At 37.7% G+C, this 21,426-nt stretch overlaps 1 protein-coding gene across 2 annotated transcripts in view; it reads right to left on the reverse strand.

Annotated features, from left to right (window-relative positions):
- Positions 1 to 8,711: 8,711 nt before the first annotated feature.
- tmem178bb (transmembrane protein 178Bb) overlaps positions 8,712 to 21,426 on the reverse strand; it is a 48,716-nt gene continuing 36,001 nt past the window's right edge. For both annotated transcript variants that reach the window (XM_055024242.1, XM_055024243.1), the window contains exons 4-5: positions 14,634 to 14,771; positions 8,712 to 12,335 (exon numbers count right to left, since the gene is read on the reverse strand). In XM_055024242.1, coding sequence (XP_054880217.1) covers positions 12,085 to 12,335; positions 14,634 to 14,771 — 389 coding nt within the window. In that variant the 3' untranslated portion in view covers positions 8,712 to 12,084. The remainder of the gene's footprint in view (positions 12,336 to 14,633; positions 14,772 to 21,426) is intronic.

Consider the following 21,426-nt stretch of genomic DNA (forward strand, 5'->3'; position numbering starts at 1 on the left):
TGGGCCTTGCACCTGGATACATCACCAGCCTTACAGCTGCTGCCTGCCCGCCCTCAGGCTCCTGCAGGAACCTTTCCATCTGGAAACCACCACACCACGCCAACTGCTGGAACTCCCAAGTACTCCCCTCTGCCTACCTCTACCTACTGACCGTAAGCTCCCCTCAGGTTATCCCTCGTTCCCTTCATTACTTCCCTCTTTAACCGCTTCCTCTTTCAGTTTCCCCGCTGACCTCATCCCTCCCTGCGGTCGCAGATCGACGTCCCTCCACACACTTCCCTGTTTAATAAATTTGTTAAAACTGTTTGAGTGTCCATAGTTGTTGCTTGCCTTAGAGTCCTGGAAACCTCGCATTATGACAGACATTGAATCTGAACATATGACTGCCTCACTCGGCTTCACCTCCAACAGCCATTGTAATGCCCAAATGATTGCCAACATCTCTGCTGAAAAAATTGATAAATTTTCTGTTCTTTTTATAAAAAACTTTTTGTTTCAGGATATAAACTGCCAATCCTGTTTTACCATTTGCCTCTTTTGATGCATCTGTATATATTTGTGTCATATTTTCATACATTATTTCTAAATACTGCTGAATAATTTGATACAAACCTCCTCAGGTCTGTTCTATTTTATCCATCTTAATTAATAAACCCTCCTTCCAATACATGTCAAATCTCTGCTTTTCCTTGTTTTTTATAACTTCACACTGATTATCTTTTATTATAGGTAAAGAAAAATCCCTTCTGATTCCTCCCATCTTTCTAATCGTTCCCCAGATCTCAATTGTACTACAAAAACCCCTCCAATAATTCTTTTTAGATAATTTAACTATTCTCTTAATTTTAGACTGTGCTTTTTTGTATAATGTTGAATTATCAAATGAATGATTTAATTTTAACTTTCTAAATGTTTTATTCCTAACATTAATAGCTTCTTTACATTCATTGTTCCACCAAGAAACCATTTTCTTTTTCTTTTTTTAATCCAGTAGATTTGCCATTGGCCTTTTCTGCAGATTCACATATTATATATATAATAATTGAATTTAATTCTTCAATATCATTGCTTAAATTTGACATAATCTCCATAAGTTTGTCACTCGCTATCTTATTATACATGACCAAATTAGCCCCCCTCATTCTCTATTTAGGATACCAATTTTCTTAAACTACTACCTTAAAATGATGCAACTTAAGCAGAATAGGATAATGCTCCCTTTCAAGGGAGTTATCATTAATTACTTCCCATTGACTAATTCTTGCTATCTGATCTGACACTATAGGAAGATCGATTGCAGATTCTGCTCCATTACATCAAGTACCTCTTCTGTCATTTAGACAAATTAACTATAACCATCCAAAAGCTCCTCAATTATGTCCCATTTTTATCAGTTCTTTACTTCCCCAAAAGGTATTATGAGCATTAAAATATTTAAAATATTTCTTCCATTTTCCTTCACATAAATACTATCAAGATTTTCACTACATTTTTTTTACAAGTGGTATAAAAATATTCTGTTGAATTTTGATTTACTAATCCATACCTCAACCCCTATAACTTCTATTTCTTCATTTATATTCAAAATTCTATAACTGATACCCTGCTGAACAAATATAGCAACACCTCCTCCTGCATTTGGATCTCCGTCTTTACGTTGTGCTGTGTATCCATTAAGAATAAAATCAAGTGATGGTTTTAACCAGGTTTCTGGAATGCAGACTAATTTGGTTTAACATTCTGTCTTTCAATAAAATATTTTAAATCTTGGCCATTAGCAAGTAAGCTTCTTGCATTCATTCCACTGTGATATGGATAAAACCATCAAATTTCACCATTACTGGATTGCTGACTTTCATTTATCCCAGTTGTTAAAACTTCACTGATTGACTGAAAAGACAAGTCTTCCATCTCAAGGTATTTTTCTGCTGCTTTATTATTTTAATTTGCTCTGTTCGGCTATCTGTCTGTGCTGAACAATTTATTACTTCCACAATAAATGCAACAAATGTCTTCTTCTCCACAATCATTGTATTTTGACTCTTCAGTTGCTCTGTTTTTGAGATGGAGTTTGGTGCACAGAAATACTTTTAGAATTAACATTTAAATTACTTACCTGCATATGTAACTTTTTCTTTGTGTGTATATTTTGTACCTGCACTGCTCTTTTGTGAGCTTCACATCATTTAAATGCAGCACTATGTTCCCCGCCACAATTACAACACTTTAACTTAGTTCCTTCAGAACATTTCCACACTCATGCTCCCCTCCACACTTTGCACACCTGGCTTTAGCTCTGCAAACAGCAGCAGTATGTCCAAACCTTTGACATTTATAGCATCTGGTTGATGGAGGAATGTAATGCCTTATTGTACAACCGACATACCTAATCATCACCTTTTCGGATAATCGTCCTCTTCTAGGACTAATGTAAACTGACTTACTAGGACTTTTAGCTCCTTCTCTTGTAACAAACAAGCGTTTCACCTTAATCACCCGAGCCCCTTTCACATTTTCTTTAATCTCTTCCACATCATTTGATACTCCAGATATTACTCTGAGTCTTCTAATTCTTCACATTCATCCATCACAGTTCCTTGTTTAAAGTAATCTACACTTAACTCCAAATTACACCTCCGTCACTTAAACTTTAACCAACAAATGCTTCAGAGAACGCCCTCCTTCAAGACACCAGCCCAAAACTAGTGTCCAGCCCCCGTCAGCTCCAGACCCGATGTGACCAAGAAATGAGTCTCACACACAGACAAGTCTCATTCATTCATTCATTCATTCATTCATTCATTCATTCATTCATTCATTCATTCATTCATCCTAGTGTTAGTTCACACACAAATACGTTTTTGACCTATCATTCAGAATGGAATGTTTGTATGCTTTGTCTGTATGTGTGTGATATTTTAGTAGTGCATATCTGCAATTTTAATTGTGTGTGTGCGAGAGAAAAAAAATACACATACTGTACGTGCAGTATTATATTAGTTTATATTTTTTTTTTATGTGTGAGAAAAAAAATGTATTTGATATTTTAATGATGAATATATTCAACTTTAGTATTTTTTCGTGTATGTGCGTGTGTGTGAAAGAAAATTCTATGCATGTGTGATATTTTATCAGTCTATATGCACAATTTTATTATTTTGCGTGTGTGATATTTTAATAGTGTACACCTGCATTTTTGATATTTTATGTGTTTGTGTATGAGTCTTTTGTAGTGTGTGAAAGACATAACAGTTTTTGTCTTAAAGGACCCCTCTTATAGTCTTAGATGACGAGGTGATTGATCACAGAGTCAGTGACACCAGACAGCAGGCAGCCTGCAGGTAAGTGCAGCCTCTTGGCACCATCTAGTGGATGACGAGGGAAGCAGCAGACAAACGGAACATCCCCACATCGAGCCAAAACCCGTCCACAACCCATCCACAACACAAATGTTGTCGGTCGAATCTTTTCTTTAGCAGATTGAGGTTCTGTTCTATTCACAGCCACTGACCTCCAGCCCAGATCCTGTCAGCAGGGTGCGAAGGTTTCTTTCTATTAGGATATATTACATAAGAATGTCTGTCTTTATATCATTTAAGTATCATTAGTATCATTAGGCCTGAGCAGCAAAGCGCTCTTATGTACCGTTTCTTATTTTTCTTTTCCCAAATGAATTGGCTTTTCACCAAACTTGCCGTTCGTATACAGCCTGTGTGAAATTTACGTATTTTAAGGTTGTTGCTCGGTCACGCAAGAAATGGCTCAACAGCGCCACCAAGCAACTTTCAAAATACCCTCTGTCAAAACCTTACTTCATCGGAGAGACATGAAATTTGGTACACTTGTAGAGTTGTCTTTCAACATAGTGCAAGTGTGGAAAGACGGAAACAACCGCTTCAAAACATCTCTCTAGCCAGATCTTAGATATTTCAGGCAACACACAAAAATGAGCCACAAACTGGAATGTAAAATCACTCTCAAGACATTTATTTAATCAAGTCACCCACAAACATCTATCCATCCATGCATTTTCCGGTCACCCTTCTCCCTAACGGGGTCGGGAGGTGCTGGTGTCTCTCTCCAGCTGTGTTCCGGGCGAGAGGCGGGGTTCACCCTGGACAGGTCACCAGTCTGTCGCAGGGCAACACAGAGAGACAAACAGCAATAAGTCCCTGCAAAAGGAGGTTGTGTCTGAGTGTGAGAGTGAGGACTTCATAGTTTTATCTCTCATCCTTGCAACCAGAGACATTGCGAACCCCTCCAACTATCCCCATACACACAAACTATACCTGTCAAATCATTTCCTGCATAAAACACTCCACTCTTGGCTGCTGATCATTTAAGGAGTTATCTTTTCTTGTTTGTACAAGATGTTGCACATTTCTAACAGAAATTTCTGCTTGTTAGAACAGCTACATCCTGTTCTAGCATAATTAGTGCTCCTTAACTAACTGTTGCATACAAACAACGTTATTCATCTTATCCTTAGGTGGAACATTTCAAACTATAATGAGAATTCAAGTTTCTAAAGGGTTTAAGAAAGTGTAGCAATATAAAACCTTATATTTAATATTCAAAAAGTGTGATTACATTCTTCAAAATATAAAATTCACTCAAAGCATGAAGATACTTGATTACAATTTGAGCTCCTCACAAGTCAAGCAGATCACAAGTCGGCCATTTTGGATTGAAGTTCCGATTTTGACCCCATTTTGGCCGTTTACAGCCTTTGTATTTGATCAAACTCCTCCTAAGTATTTTGATTGATCGGCTGGCTTCAAAGTTAGTAAGTCTTTTCATGAGGCATGGCTGATTAAAAGTTATCAGTTATCGGGCTGATTAAAAGTTATTCACGAAAACGCAGAACAGTGCGTTTTCATGAATAGAAGAGGTGTTACCAGGGGTCAAAGTTCACCTACTGGCCATGAAACATAAAACTGTTGTATCTCCTACACAAAATCTCAGAGAGATTGTATTGGGTATTGATCAATCACAAAATCTCAGAGAGATTTTGTGATTGATCAATACCCAATACAATACCCAATGGTTAAATGATGACATCAGCTAAGCCACGCCCCTGAGAACAGGAAGTGTCAAATTGTACTCTGAATGGTTTCTATCTGACCCCTTTGACCTGATCAACGTGAAACTGAGAAACTGAGTCCAGAGACAAAAGAAATGCTGATGTGATGTGGATTTCACCCCTGACCGGTGGCTGTGGCGACGTGGGGAAGTGACCTGTTATGCCGTTGCCATAAGTTTGGCTCTAAATTTAACAGTTTCAAGCCCAGCTTCACCAAACTCACGAGGATGAATCTTTATCCACTCGATGACAGGAACCTATCACAATCTTTGGTGGGCATGGCCTAATTTCTCTATAGAGCCCCATAGAATATTTTAAATGATCAGCCCCAAGCCATGCTTTAACCTAGAATTATGAAACTCGGTACACATGTGTATCTGGTCAGTCTACAAAAATGTCTCTTGGAGCAACGATTTAAACCCAACAGGAAATCGGCAATTTTGGATCAAAGCCGTGATTTTCTCTGTGTTGTAGACGTCGTATGTGAGCAAACTTGTCCTACAATTTTTCAGATACAGACTCCAGAATCACTCAGCACAGTCTTGAGGCATTGAAGGTCAGAAGTTATCAAAAGATTTCTTGTATATCAAAACATGTGGCTGTGGCCAAGTGTCAAATTTTGACTATTCGCCATTAAACATCAAGGTTTAATAATTTCCACATGCAAGGTCACAGCTGCATCAGACTTCCTACGTCTCTCTACATACCAGTACTGATCACATTGTCATGTTCAATTGATGACATCACCTTAGCCCCGCCACTTTTGATAGAAAGTTACCTGTTTTTTCTGGTGTATATTTTACTTTTACTATTATTTATATGGATTTAATTCTGTGCCAACTGACACAAAATGACATGATGAACTCTGTCAATGCTCGCTGTTTGCTGAACTGTATGGGAATGGCCGAATGGTGAATTTCAATAAGCATGTACGGTCATCTCTAAATCACACACGGATCATCCGATTGTCACCAAACTGCACATGTATGACCTTTGTTCACCTCTAAAGAACCTTTTATTTATTTTTGTAAGGCAAACTGTTGCACTGAAACTATGAGTGTTTGATCAGCCGATGTTATTTGGAGAAAAGTTATTCAGATAAAGAGATTGCTTCCTGAAATTTGCAAAACCCCCCCAAAAAACGCAATCTTAGGGTTAGGGGGTTAGGGTTAGAATATCCACAGTAAGTCTCAGAAAGAACAAAACTGTTTTTCAGACCTTATGTTTGTTGGTCAAACTGCTGTATTGAGTGTGAAACTGCTGAGTTCTATTTTACATCTTTTTTTTTACTTTAGAAAGAGGCAGAACCAGGTCAATTGCCAGTCAACTTATGTAACTGCATTTCTGTCCAATAATCAAATGTATTTTGAGCAATGAGATATAGCAGAGTCTGGAAGCCAGCTTGTGTGTGCTACTTCAGTATTTATCTTGCTTGTTGTGTGGCAAATGATAAAGTGACTGTTCTATCCTGGAATGAAAGTCACAATGCTTGATTAAATTTTGTTGAAGAGCAAATGGAAAATATGTTTTTGGGGCAGTTTGCAACCTTGAGATCATAAAACATATACATGTATATGACATATAGTCTAGTTAATTTGTTTTCAGGGATTGCATATTTACTTTGAATAAGTATGTTGATTACTCAATGAAAAATCCATCAGCTAGCGTTACGACCCTGGGCCTTGTGGGCTAGGTTGCAGATGCTTTTGTCTGTCTTTATGCTCCTCCCCTTTGCAGGTGTTACTGGTCCAGTTGATTTGGAGCACAGAGTATTTAAGCCTGGCTGGCTTCACCTTCTGTATCACCTTTGGCGCCCACTCTGCCTGCTCTTGATGCTTGTGGTGCGCTGTTGTCAGTCTCACCTCTCCTCCTTTTGCACATTTGAGTTTGAATTGCACCTTACACTTCCACAAGCACTCATACAACACATCCAAGCATTTACATTACACCACTGATACTGACATCCACAATCCATTATCATTTTTGTTAATAAATATTTATTTTTCTGTACTTAAACCCCTGCAAGGTCTTCTGTTTTTGTTATGACCTTGTGCCAGTTGTAACAGCTAGAAAATGTGCATCTCTCTTTTCCCTCTATTGTTCATATTTTTATCGCTGGTGTTACTCATGATGCATAATTCTCCAAGTAAAAAGAGGAAAGCAAAATTTTATTTTATTAAATAAAACAAAAATACTGTATAGTAACACAGTGACTTGGAATAACTTGAATCAGATCATTGGATTGTTCATAGTAACATGCTAGATTACTTGTTACAAGAGGTCAGATTAGAGCAATGCTTTCCTAACGAGTTGACACCATTGTTTATGACATTTCTGCTCAAAGGATGTAAGGATCTGTCAGGTTTCCAATCTGTGTTGTAGATATCAGAATTGGGGAGGGAATAATCTAACAAATGTGTGTTGTAATTTGTTATGTTTTATTTCTTATGGATGAGACTGAAACTGGTTCATGTCAGAACTCTGGGTTTTTGGACTTAGTTTTGACCTCATTTATTATTATGTCTTAGTTTTCTTTAGGTTAGCCCTTCATAGTCCTTTTGATTTTATTATTTGAGGTATTTAGTGTGATTAGTACTATTATTGCTTTCCTTATTTTAAATCCTTCATAGTGTTTCTAGTTAGGTTTATTCTTTAGTTTTCTTAGGTTATGTTATTCTTGGATGTCAGAGTCCATGTCGAGCTTTCTTTAGTGATTATAGTTAGATTATTAGTTTATCCTTCTAGTTATTCCTTATTTCAGCCTTGCTGTAGTGCTTCCAGTAATATTTATTTCTTAGTTATTTCATCACCCTGGTTTCAGTTATTCTTACATGTCTGAGTCTAGGTATACCTTTCTTTGGTTAAGTTATTAAGTCCTTCTAGTCCCCCCGTAGTTTTCTAGTCTTCTTATTTTGTTGCTTTAGATTTAGTTAGTCTTTTTGTCAATTTTTCTTTAGTGATTCTAATTAGGTTATTTCTTTGTTAATCTTCTAGTTACTCTAGCTCTGTGTTTCTTAGTTCTTATCTTTAGATCAGCCTTATTTCTATTTTGGGTTTCCTCTGTTTTCTTCTCATGCTCTTTTCTCTTTCTGGTTATTTTACTGTCAGTATCTTATTGTTTCTTAGGATTACATTTATTCCTAGCTCACTTGTTACTTTTACCACTCTTTTGTGTTCCCCTTTAGATCCTTGTAGTTTCTCTGTGCCATTTTCTCCCTGCCTTCAGCTTGGCTCCTGCTTATCACTCTTACCTGCAATCAATTAAACTAAACAGCCCTGCTTTTATCTAGCTCGCCACCTCCCAGTATTTTAGCCTCTCATTCACTTCCATTCCTCATCAGACCCTTATGATCATTTACTGGAGTCCTATGTGCTTCCCTATTTTCTCCTTGGGTCTCCAAGTTTGATGTTCTTTTGGATTTATTTTTGTTGCAACATTAGATTTTGTATTTTTGCAAGTGCCCATTATTATTTCAACCATTCATCATTAAATTAACTAATGCCTTTGTTTGTCTGCATTTGGGTCCTTCTTCAACAACCAACATTATGACATTTCATGTCCTTCCTGAAACATCTTGCAGTGAGATCTCTTCCCAGTAAACCCACAAAGACAACTGGTACTGTGAACTGAATACAATTCTACTTTATTTTAATCTAGAACATGACTGAACTGATACACAATAGGACAATTTCTACTTTTATTTTGTCTTTCAATAAGTGGCTCTTAAGCCATCTTATCACTAAACCATCTTTGTAGATTTTAGTAATGAGTCATTCCAGTTTTTAAATTTTGGGTCTTTTATTCAATGAATCCTTAAAAATAAAAATAAAAATACTTTCTAAGATTGGGGAACACAGACATTGATACAACAATCCAACAAGTTAAGACACACAAATCTTCAAGTGATCAGGATGCAAACAGTAAATGCAGTTTTTTTTGTGTGTGTTTTTAGAGAGCTGATTGTTTTTAGATTAGTTCTGATGACAATATGTTGAGTAGGAGGTCTTGTAGATGGCATCTATGATAGATTCTTATAAATATAATAAATATCTGAACATGGGACTTTTCATGTACTTTTCATGTACAAATATGTGAAGTGCATTGTTCTGCTTACTGTTTACATGAATAAACTAAAAGTCAAGTTGCACCTGTAGAATGTAAATACTTTAGGTGTGAGGTTGAACAAAATAGAATATCTCAAACCAAATCAAAAGGGATGTGTTCTTTTTAAGTCTATTGTAGGACTTGAGCACACAATGAATGGCTCCTTACATTGTGATGCCCATGCTTCCTCCTTAATTCCAGTCAGATATGAAATTCATTCATGATTTACTTATTTTACTTTGTAATAGTAAAATAAAAGCTAAAGGAAAAATAAAAATCAAGCATTTGTATAATTTTTATGACTTTCTGAGAACTGCATTTCTGAAAAGAGTTGTTGATATTCCTTACATTGACCCCATGACTGATTTCCCCTGTTTTATGTTTGTTTTTATATAAACTCAAGTAATTATTTAAACAGATCCTTTAGGCTAAAAGTTTTTCACATTAACCCAGGTAGTTTTAGCCTTAAATGAAAATTTGCTTAGTAATGTGACAAAGAAATCTGAAAGGTGCAATAGAAATTTAGGTGTTTAAATTGCATACCCAAATTTATTTATTACATACCCAAATTTAGTTATTGCTCATGAAAACCTTAAGAGGTTTTTATGAGCAATGAACACCAATTTCTCTACGCCCAAATAGAATTTTAAGTAATCCAACACTCAATAAATATGTTTCAAATATTGACTATTCCAAAACATTGATCAAGATTTGCTTTCTGGAGCACATGGAATGCACATATGAGATTACCCATGTTGCCCTTTTCCACTGGCACCTACTCATTATGGCTCAACTTAACTTTATTTGATTAGAAAGGTATTCCCAGTTAAGTAACAGTTAAGTAATTACCTGTCTCATTTTTAGGATCCACTTTGCAGGAGTTCCAAATGTACCAACTCAGGCTAAGAAGGCAGCATCAGAAGATTGCCTGTTACTGACTGTGATGTAATATAACGTTTCTTTTCTTTTGTGTATTTATTGTCATGTTTTTATTATGTAAATCACTTTTAACTGCCTTGTTGATTTGCAGTGACAAGTGTGACTCTGTTGATGGCTGCCTACAGGTACCAGTGAACAGCAAGACGATTAGAACCCTGTAAAGCGATTACTGGACCAACACAACAGCCAGAGTGGTTCAACGAAACAGACGCCATTTACAGGCAGCAACTAGTAACAGGTAGAGTTGATTGAAATTGAGAACATCATTGCTGTATTCCATAATGGATGATGGTTTTATGACTTAAAGACTCTTCTATGCAACTTGTCCCTCAGTGGTGCGCTTACTTTGAACGAACAAGAATATTCTGAAACTTATGATGTTGTGTCTTGCATCAAGGCAATACTAACTTGCTATCAATGTGCTCTGCTTGGATTATTCACTGGCTCGAACATATATTGCATTTACACCTTATGTATGTTTTGTGTTTCCAGAACCTCTTTCTATGAAAGGTATATCTCCACTTCCCTTAATTAAGGGAGAGTCCCTTAACTCTCCAAATTAAGAGAGAATCCAAATTAAGGACTTCAAGCTCCACTTCTTCTACCCCAACACCATCCACGGCTTCAACACCTGCAGCAGTTTGTACAAGATCATGCCATACTACATTTCAAACTCTGGTGCCACCCAACTGTAATGGTTTCACTGTTAGAACTATTGTAATGAAAAACCACCATGTAAAGTTGAGCTAAGTCGAGCAACACTATAGAGATGCCAGTGAAAAGAAGGCCTTATTCATCAGACCTAAGGTTTATACCACTGACCACAGACAAATCTCTGGAAGTCATTGATGGTGATTAAGGCGAGTTAAGATTTTACTGATACATGACATGATCTCCTGGGTCTAGAATATGTCAGCTGGATAAATTTGTGCTTTCTTGTGATATGGAACCCAATAGAGGGAGGAAATTGTGGACAGTTGACCAGGAAATCAATACCAAAGAATGAGTTACAAAAAACCTACATGCTTTTTCACTCCTTCTGAAGGCAGCAAAATCTTAATGTGAATATGCTCCCTCTTAACTTGATTCATCAGTAACTCAGATTAAAAGAAATAGATTTTTTACATATTCAATCTATGTATCTACTTTATTAAATAAAAAGATTTGTTGTATAGACAGTAAAATCACCTTCTTGCCAACATGCTCATACTCATACATACTCATGAATAAAAGGACACAAGGCATTTGCTCTGACAGAAAATTTCTGTTTGTTCACAAAATGAGGGAATCAATAAAAAAATTAAACAAAAATTGTATGGTCAAAATACTTAATGGCATGTAAGGTCATTGTAGGCAAAGGAATGCGCCTATACAGAATAACAGCAATCCAATATGAAAATTCCTGTTTCCTGTTACCATTTTTGGAATATTCCAGTTAATAATTAACAACAATTGAGTTTGTATCTTAATCCCGCTCATTTGTTACATGCAACTTTGCATGGTGCACAGAAAAGTTTACTCAGATGATAACCCTGGATTAGTTCAATCTGGTTCCTGTGAGAATTCTAAAGAAACCAACTGCATTACACCAGGCAAGAACAGAGAACACATCTTTGTCAAATTGTTACTATCCATTTTTACACTTACACCCAATCTTCAGGTGACAAGCTCCACACATCAGTCCGTTTCTTGGAATATTTTCCTATCCAAGGTCAATTTCCACATCTGTCCCACAATAACAAAAGACAGAATAATTTTTTATTTATTTCTTCTAAGATCTTGACCCTCTCATTGTATGATCAAGAAACCAGATTATCAAGATATCCATTTCAAACACACACAATTTAAAAACTCTGTACCCAGAACTGATCAATGATAAGTAGGCAGATGACATGAGTTGACAGTTTGTCTATTTTATAATCAATTGATGTAGCTGGTCTGTTCACTTTTTCTAGCTTTAGCAGACAGTGCCGTTCTCTTGCCGAGCTTTGGGACAGGTGGATCTGGGTATTGGCTGAACAGAGGGAGCCAGGGTGCAGAAGAAACCAGCGATGAGGGTAAGGCCAAGACCTCCCCATGCGCAAAACATAGACCATCCATAGCCATGGCCAATGTCGTCAGGAAGGCCGTACAGGTACCGTGGAAAACGGGAAAGCTCAAAGTTAATGCCAGCAACACAGGTACAGAGGGAGATAATGCAGAAAGTTCCTGTAACAACAGAAGTAGAACAAAAGTTGACGTTTAGCACAGTTATTGATTAATAATCAATGTCTCCTCACATTTTGACATTTTGAAGGACAAGTTTGATCATCTTAAGGTGCTTTTGTACTGCAGGCCCTGGCCTGCGTTCAAAGCCGTGTTTGGAGTTTTTGCATTAGTCCCTGTGGTGCAATTCAATTCAATTCTTCTGAGCAGAGCTGATCATTTCTGTTCTACACATACCAAGCCAGTCTGATTTGAAGTCGGCATATGTGAGAGACATCAAATTTATTAGTTCATTTATTTTACTGTTCATGTGTATTATAGTTCACAAGTACCCCACCCAAATTGTTTTGTTTATGATAATAAGTTCATTTATTATTCATTGTAGCTTGTTCATTCTTTCAGAACTTGGTTTTGTGTCAGTCTCCTGCCTTTATCTTTGGTACTGAAATGTCCTATTTGTCATTGAATGCAAATGTTTTAGGTGTGTTCCTTGAACTTGCCTTTGGCGGGGCAGTGCAATGTTTCGTTCTGCTGAGGAGCGTTAGGCACCATATGTGACAGACTGGGTTTTTGTATTAAGATAAATAAAACCTTTTATAATTTGCAAAGATAACTCTGGATGTCATCTGTGCCTAATCCCAGCAATTAATTGGAATTTAGCTCAGAAGGGAGCAGTAATTGCACTGATTGATTTGATTGACCAGAGTTTGAATTCCTTTCCAAATGGGATTTGGACGACTAGAAAAAAAGGAAGTAGAGGAAGTAGTGATAGGAGAGGAGGATAAAAAAAAGAATAAAAAGGAAAGGGGAAGCTTGATCATTTTTGGTTTCCTTTTTCTGATCTTATTATTCTTCACCTCCCCCGCCCCCAATACATTTACAGTTCATTGTCCTGAAAAAACAGTTTTATAGCTCATTTATAGAAAATAAAGCAGCTGCATGGGAAGAATTGGTTATTTGGTTACATTTAGACCACAAAAAACTCCACAGATTTTTGTGGTCTAAATGTTAACAGATTTAATGATGCACAAAAGTTGAGACAAGATAAAATTAGCATGCTACATTAAAATGATGACATATATTTGTTGATACATCATTTTAATGATCAGCTCTTATGTGAACTCTTAGCTAAATCAGATGAAGAAACAGATCCTAAATTTGGGCTGGCTGTGACCCTCTGTGTCGCTTAGCTGTGATTTGGCTCCTGCAGAGTGACTAAGCATATTTTCTAAGTTTTTATTGCCAAGAAATATAATTGGATTTTAATTGCTTATTCATTATAAAACTCTAGTGGCACAGCCTTAATCCAAGATTGATCATAGCTGAGTGTGCAGCTGCCTCTTGCCAAGCTGAGCTGTTATGCTGTGTGTGAAGCTTCCATTGGCTGCCCATGTTACAAATGAGACACACTGCTGAACAAACACTTGGGACGTTAGCACTCTCACTATGTTTATACTTCACTTCTGCTCAGAGAGCCTTTCTGAGCCCTCCGAGGAAACAGAATATAAACTATAACTTTAAATTTAAAATATGAAAACTGGATGGCTAAGATCTAGACTTGAAGCAGAATTTTCAAGTTAGTAAAGTTCTATTGAAATCAGTCATTTGCCCTGGTAAGATAACCTGCTGCATACAGAATTTTGAGGTGAGTCTGTGTTTTTTAATATAGGAATGAAACAAGGCAATTTTTTATATTAATCACTAAAATTTAGTAAGTAAATTTAGTAAGTAATCACACACACAAAAAATCTGCCACTGGACAATAAAATTTAACAGCATTGATTTGCTCACTTGAGGCTGGTTGCCTCATTAATCTTGGGGTATGCTTTTAAACACATTTAAAAACAGTAATAGGATGTTGCTAATTGTTTTCAAAGTTATTCATATGTGAGCATGTTGTGTTGACATGGCTTACACATGCTCAGTCATGTCAGTTTTCCAGAAAGATATGATCATATCACCTGTTCTGCACATAGTTCGCATCATTTGGCATAAAACAACCCTCTTATTTGGATTACAACTTCATTCTGATGGACCTGAATCAGACCATAATATTCCAGTTGGGCTGTTTGCATTTTTTTTTTCTGATCAGCTGCTGATTTCTACTACTTATGTCCATATAAACATGTCTAAGTTTGATCTTTAGTAGTTGCTGCAGTCACAACTATCAACTTACCACAAATTGAAATAGTCAAATAAAAAAATTAGAATGTGTTTTAATCTAGTTAAAAACAAAGATGGTACCATCTTTGCTAGAGAGTGAAACAGTTAACTTGAACTAACACTTTGTCGTACACTCACCTCCCATGAGGAAGAGCAGGCCAGCCACATATTGCATGAGACCTCGATCCCAACAGCAGCCAAGCAAGCCAATGATCCAGCCAAACAGAATGATGGCCACTGCCATGCCCATAAAACCAGCTGTCATTCGTCGCAGGTCTGAGGTGGAACACAAGCAGAGAGAAATTTCTATGATTAATATTTGCTTACACCAACTCCTGCAGATGTAGAGTGAGAACCTCGCACACTTTCAGAGGATGGCCAGTTGAAGCTGAGTTTAAATGAGGCAGCACTTGACTACAGATGTGCTGTTAAGAGTCTGCAGGTCATGCGAACCCTTGTGAAAAATATGTGCTATGAATATTAAATCTTAGTAAACTTGAGCATACTTGAAGCCAGACTAATCATCAATCTATTTCAAGTTTAAGGATTATTTTACTTGAAGCATGTTATTTTGGAACCACTAGTTTGTTCTTCATGTATTTTTATTGTAATTACATTGTAGAAAATCATAATTTAAAGTGTACTAAGTGTACTAGCACATGCTTTTCTTGGAGCAACCAAAAGTATACTTAGTGTTCTTTAAGTATAACACTTTTCATATGAAACAAACACGCTTGATTAGTATATCTTAAATGTATCATTTTTGTGAGCAAATTACATTTCAAATATAATTGAAATGTCTTATAAATATTCGCATTATATATACTAAATATTAATAGTGTGATCACAGAATGCTCCAATTAAATTTTTGGTTTCCTATAATTGCCAATCAAGTACACTTTTTAATTACTTATCAATAACTTATTATTCTGCTTTGCTACTTTGTACATTACATGCTGCACAACACACTACAGTACTGCAAACCAGAGCTCTACAGCAGCACACTTTGCGATTGAAAAAAAATTACTTTGTGTTTTCAACATATTTACACGTTTCAAGAGTACATTGCTAATGTACTGTTACAGAATTTTACAAACTCTCAGTCCATAAAACATTTATAGACAACATCCTTATGAAAATTAGCACAATAAAAAGTAGATATACTTTAGAGGAAATGTGAAAAATATTTCCTCAAGACAGAATATTGTTTTATTTCAATGTTATGGCATTTCAGTATTACTTAGACAAACTAATATTTCTCCTTCCTAAGAACACTACAGTCATGGCCAAAAGTATTGAGAATGATACAAATATTATATTTTCACATGATCTGCTGCCCTCTGGTTTTCATGTATGTATGTCAGATGTTGTCATCACATACAGAAATACAATTGCAATCATATTATGAGAAACAAAAGCTTTTATTGACAGTTAGAATGAGTTAATGCAGCAAGTCAATATTTGCAGTGTTGAACCCTCTTCTTCAGGACCTCTGCAATTCTCCCTGGTATGCTCTCAATCAACTTCTGGACCAAATCCTGACTGATAGCAGTCCATTCTTGCACAATCAATGCTTTGCATTTTGTCAGAAATCCTAGGTTTTCGTTTGTCCACCCCTCTCTTGATGATTGACCACAAGTTTTCAATGGGATAAGATCAGGGGAGTTTCCAGGCCATGGACCCAAAATCTCTATGTTTTGTTCCCTGAGCCAGTTAGATATCACCTTTGCTTTATGGCAAGGTGCTCCATCATGCTGGAAAAGGCATTGTTCATCACCAAACTGCTCTTGGACGGTTGGGAGAAGTTGCTCTCGGAGGACATTCTGGTACCATTCTTTATTCATGGCTGTGTTTTTAGGTAAGACTGTGAGAGAGCCGACTCCCTTGGCTGAGAAGCAACCCCACACATGAATGGTTTCAGGATGCTTTACAGTTGGCATGAGACAAGACTGGTGGTAGCGCTCACCTCGTCTTTTCCGAACAAGCTGTTTTCCAGATGTCCCAAACAATCGGAAAGGGGATTCATCAGAGAAAATGACTTTACCCCCAGTCCTCAGCAGTCCACTCCCTGTACCTTTTGCAGAATATCAGTCTGTCCCTGATGTTTTTCCTGGAGAGAATTGGCTTCTTCTTTGCTGCCCTCCTTGAGACCAGGCCTTGCTCCGAGAGTCTCCGCCTCACAGTGCGTGCAGATGCACTCACACCTGCCTGCTGCCATTCCTGAGCAAGCTCTGCACTGCTGGTAGCCCGATCCCGCAGCTGAAACACTTTTAAGAGACGGTCCTGGTGCTTGCTGGTCTTTCTTGGGCACCCTGGAGCCTTTTTGGCAACAATGGAACCTCTCTCCTTGAAGTTCTTGATGATACAATAGATTGTTGACTGAGGTGCAATCTTTCTAGCTGCGATTCTCTTCCTATTGGGCCAATTTTGTGCATTGCAATGATGACTGCACGTGTTTCTTTACTCTAAAGAAACATATGCATGGTTCACAGAAGAGAAACAATGATGCCAAGCACCAGCCTCTTTTCAAAGTGTCTTTCTTACTTAATCATGACAGATTGATCTCCAGTCCTGTCCTCATCACCACCTACACCTGTGTTAATGGAGCAATCACTGAAACAATGTTAGGTGGTCCTTTTAAGGCAGGGCTGCAATGAAGTTGAAATGTGTTTTGGGGGATAAAGTTCATTTTCTAGGCAAATATTGACTTTGCAATTAATTGCTGTTACACTGATCACTCTTTATAACATTGTGGAGTATATGCAAATTGCCATTATAAAAACTGAAGCAGTAGACTTTGTAAATATTAACATTTGAATCATTCTCAAAACTTTTGGCCATGACTGTATATTGGCAAAAGTATTGGCTCACTGTGAAGTGCACAATTCAGAGACTAAGATCTAGACAAAAGTCAGGGAGCAAAAACACTGCATTAGGCGAAAATCATTCTGCTTTAACGAACTCAGAGTTGCATAGTTGCTTTATTCACCTCTCTCTGCTAATAGAGGCGGAGACTCAATCTTCAAGGACCAAACAAAGGAAACAAAGGAAAACAGACGGAACAGTTAAACCTTATACGCTCATTCACTATCCTGTCTACGGGATGCGAAAACTAAACACTCTATCTCCATGCGGGGAAGACCACGGTAAAAACAGCAAGTTCCCAGATAACCCGTCTGGGAAACTTCAACATACACATCTTGTTCAATTACTTTGTACACCCTCTGCAGCTGCATGAAAAACATTTTGACTATGACACAATTACATTTATGTGATACATAAAAGAACACTGTACCATGCAAATAAAACATTTTCTAATTGAAGAAAAATCTACTTCACATCACCCATCAAATGATCAGAATCAGGAGTTCCAATCACTTCCATGGCCACAAGTGTATCAAATTAAACACCTTGACATGCAGACTGTTTTACAATCATTTGTGAAAGAATGGGTCGCTCTCAGGAGCTGAGTGAATTCCTGCGTGGAACTATGATAGGATGCCATCTGTGCAATAAATCCTGAGAAGACCTCAAGAACAGTGCACAGAGCTACATGGAATTGGTTTCCATGGTGACCAGCTGCATCCAAGTGCAATGCAAAGCGTCAGATGCAGTGGTGTGAAGCACGCCACCACTGGACTCTAGAGCAGTGGATTCTCAGTGAATGCAGTGGATTCTCCGGCGCATTCTCTGGAATGATTCTCCATCTGCCAATCTGATGAACATGTTTGGGTTTAGTGGTTGCTAGGAAAACGGTACATGTCTGACTGCAATGTGCTAAGTATAAATGTTGGTGGAGGGAATTGGTTTTCAGGAGCTAGGCTTGACCCTTTAGTTCCAGTGAAAAGAACTCTGAATGCTCTAGCATCCCGAGACATTTTGGATAATTCCAGAATGCTACACTCCTACTCCTATAGGAGTGTGCATCAGAGCACAAAGCAAGGTCCATAAAGAGTTTGGTGTGGACGAACTTCACTTGTCCTGACCTTAACCTGACAGAACACCTTTGGGGTGAATTAGAGCTGGGTCTGAGAGCCAGGCCTTCTCATCCAATATGTGACCTCACAAATACACTTCTGGAATAATGGTCAAAAATCCTCATGAAACACATTCCCAATGTTCGTGGACAGCCGTCCCAGAAGAGCGGAAGCTGTTCTAGAGGGTGGACAAACATTATATTAAACCCTATGAATTAGAAATGTGATGTCACTTAAGCTCACTTGGCAATATAATCTATGTTTATTAGTCAGTGCTCCCTTTTGAAAATCACTACCATCATGTTTACATACCAAGGACCTTAGGAGTTAGTGTCAATGTTAGACTGATTTCCATGTATTATATTCAAATGACAGGATTTCAGTAGTGATTTGAAAAAAATGTGAAAAGATACAGGTGCTTTTAGACTAGCACCTGTATCTTTTAGAAAAGCACCTGTATCTTTTACATATTTTTTAAGCCCATTTAAAAATACCTGTTTGTGTAAATGCACTAATATTCTTCATGAGAGTAGCATGCTGTTTTAAAATGTAAAGCGGAAACATTTAGATGGACTAAAAGCCCATATTAGAATCCTACCTTCATAAAATACACATGGCAGTACATGTTGATCTACCAAAACTCCATCAAAATATCCTACTGAGTAAATACGAGGGTCTTGCTATACCAGATTCCTTCATTTGAGTATCATTGTAAAGTATAAAGATAGCACATGTTGATGCACTAAATGTCATGAGTTGGTGGTTTGTTGGTGGTGAGGATTTAGACGTGGTGAACTCAGGTTGTAGTGAAAATAGTTTTTTAATGATGAATCTAAAAAGAATACAGAAGTCCAGGTAGCACTGCTGAGCAATGAGACAAAGAGCTCAGACACTGCTAGCAACAGGTAAGGCACAACACAGGAAATAGGGAGACATAAGGTAACATCCGCCACACGACAAGGATCTGACGGGAAACAGAAAAAGGTGGAATTAAATACACAGAGGAGTAATCAGGACACAAGGGACAGCTGGAGACAATTAAGGGCAAAAAAAACCAAACAAGACACTACATGGAGACTCAATAAACTAGGAACATACACACTCAAAAAAATAAATCCTTACAGTACCCCACAACCTCCCTCAAAAGATGTCCTTAAAAGGTCCAAAACGAAAAACAACCCAACCAGGGTAGTTGGAGGGGTGCTGGACGGGGGGCAAGTGTCCAAAAGTAAACACAAAGAGAAACAAAATAACTGTCCCAAAACAGAAAACATCGTGGCGGAATCTGCCGCAAACTGTCTGGTGGACGGCGACGAAAGAGGAAGAAGGAACACTCTTCATGTACCCATTGAAGAGTGTTCAATACCGCCAGGAGGCTGAACGGACCCACAAAGAAGCTGTGGTGGGTGGCCAGGAGGTCACACGCATCCATAAAGAGGTTCTGGAGGGCGGGCCAGATGTTGACAGGACCCATGGAGAAGCTTGGCAACAGGATCTATGAAGAACCTCCTGAGGCTGGCTGGAGCCACGAGGAAGTTCTGGTGGACGACCCAAAGGCCGGCTGCAACCACGAAGAGGACCTGGAGCACCTACTGACTCCCCAGGTAAATTTGCTGTTTGCTCAGGGAGGCTTTGCTTCTGATGAAGCACTGGGAACTCAGAGCGCTGGGGGAAGCCGAAGGCCCACTTACTGGGATTGGAGGTGCAGCTGGTCCTTGAGACAGAGGGGAGATTGGAGCTGTGAAGGATGACAGAGAGCAGAAGAATATCCGGTTTTGGCAGTAGTGGCTCGCTGATTATGACAGCAACAGCTGCTTGGCAGGGCCACTCTGCCTCCTCCATCAGCTTTGTTCCATCCAGGAAGGATGGTTACCTCTAAGCATCCCCGGGTAGAGCACGGAATAGCCACTGTATCGATGAATTCATTAACTATCCATCAATGTTCAATAGCCTCTGGGTGATGCTGCTTCGCTGCTTCTTTTAATGAACCTCTCTGTTTCTTGATCAACAAACCATGAGTTGGAGGATTGTTGGTGGTGAAGATTAGACGCAGTGGATCCAGGTTGTAGTGAAGACATTGGCTTAGTGAATTAGACCTTTGTAATTTTATCAATTCTACAATATTTATCAAAAATTTCTTCCTCAGAGTATCAATTTTTCATCAAAATATTAAATCCTACTTTGAGTTTTATGTCAAATCCACAAAAATTAAATGACAACTATCACACATGATATTTTTTAAACAGTTGCACATGTACGTAAAAAATGTCATATCGTGAAACAAACAACTGCAATTACGGTAACACTTTATTTGACGGGTTGTGAATAAGGCTGTCATGATACTGTCATAAACATAACACCTGTCATAAACATGAGTAAGTCTTCATAAATATTTATGACTTTTGTCATAAAGTGTCATTCACTAAATCATGACACTTTTAATACAAAGTTGATATTATTTAAAATGTCTTCGTTATGACAACTTGACATTAACCAAGAAATCATGATCTGACAAATTTGTTATAAAGTATCACTGATTAAACTTTAGCTTTAATAACATAAAGCTGCATAATTTAAGTTTAATCAGTAATACTTTATAACAAATTTATGTCAAATTATGATTTCTTGGTTAATGCCAAGTTGTCATAACAAAGACATTTTAAATAATATCAACTTTGTATTAAAAGTGTCAAGATTTATCTTATGACCTAGGAGTAATAAAGCCCTTTATTGGTAGGTGGCACTTCTTTGGCTGCTAAATTTGTCAGGGTTGGTGACGAAGGATATAAAAGTAAACCAAAATGCGATCGGCGGTGTGGCATAATGTAAATTTGTTTAAGTTATTTAAGACTTGACTTGTCACGAACATGAGCATTCATCTAATAACATGTGTAAGACACACAAGAATATTGTCACATTTACAAGAACAAAGTTGTTTTGACGTCCATCATGGC

This window comes from Poeciliopsis prolifica, unplaced genomic scaffold (assembly GCF_027474105.1).
Source record: "Poeciliopsis prolifica strain line A6 unplaced genomic scaffold, Auburn_PproV2 SCAFFOLD117, whole genome shotgun sequence".
In the NCBI taxonomy this organism is placed as follows: Eukaryota; Metazoa; Chordata; class Actinopteri; order Cyprinodontiformes; family Poeciliidae; genus Poeciliopsis; species Poeciliopsis prolifica.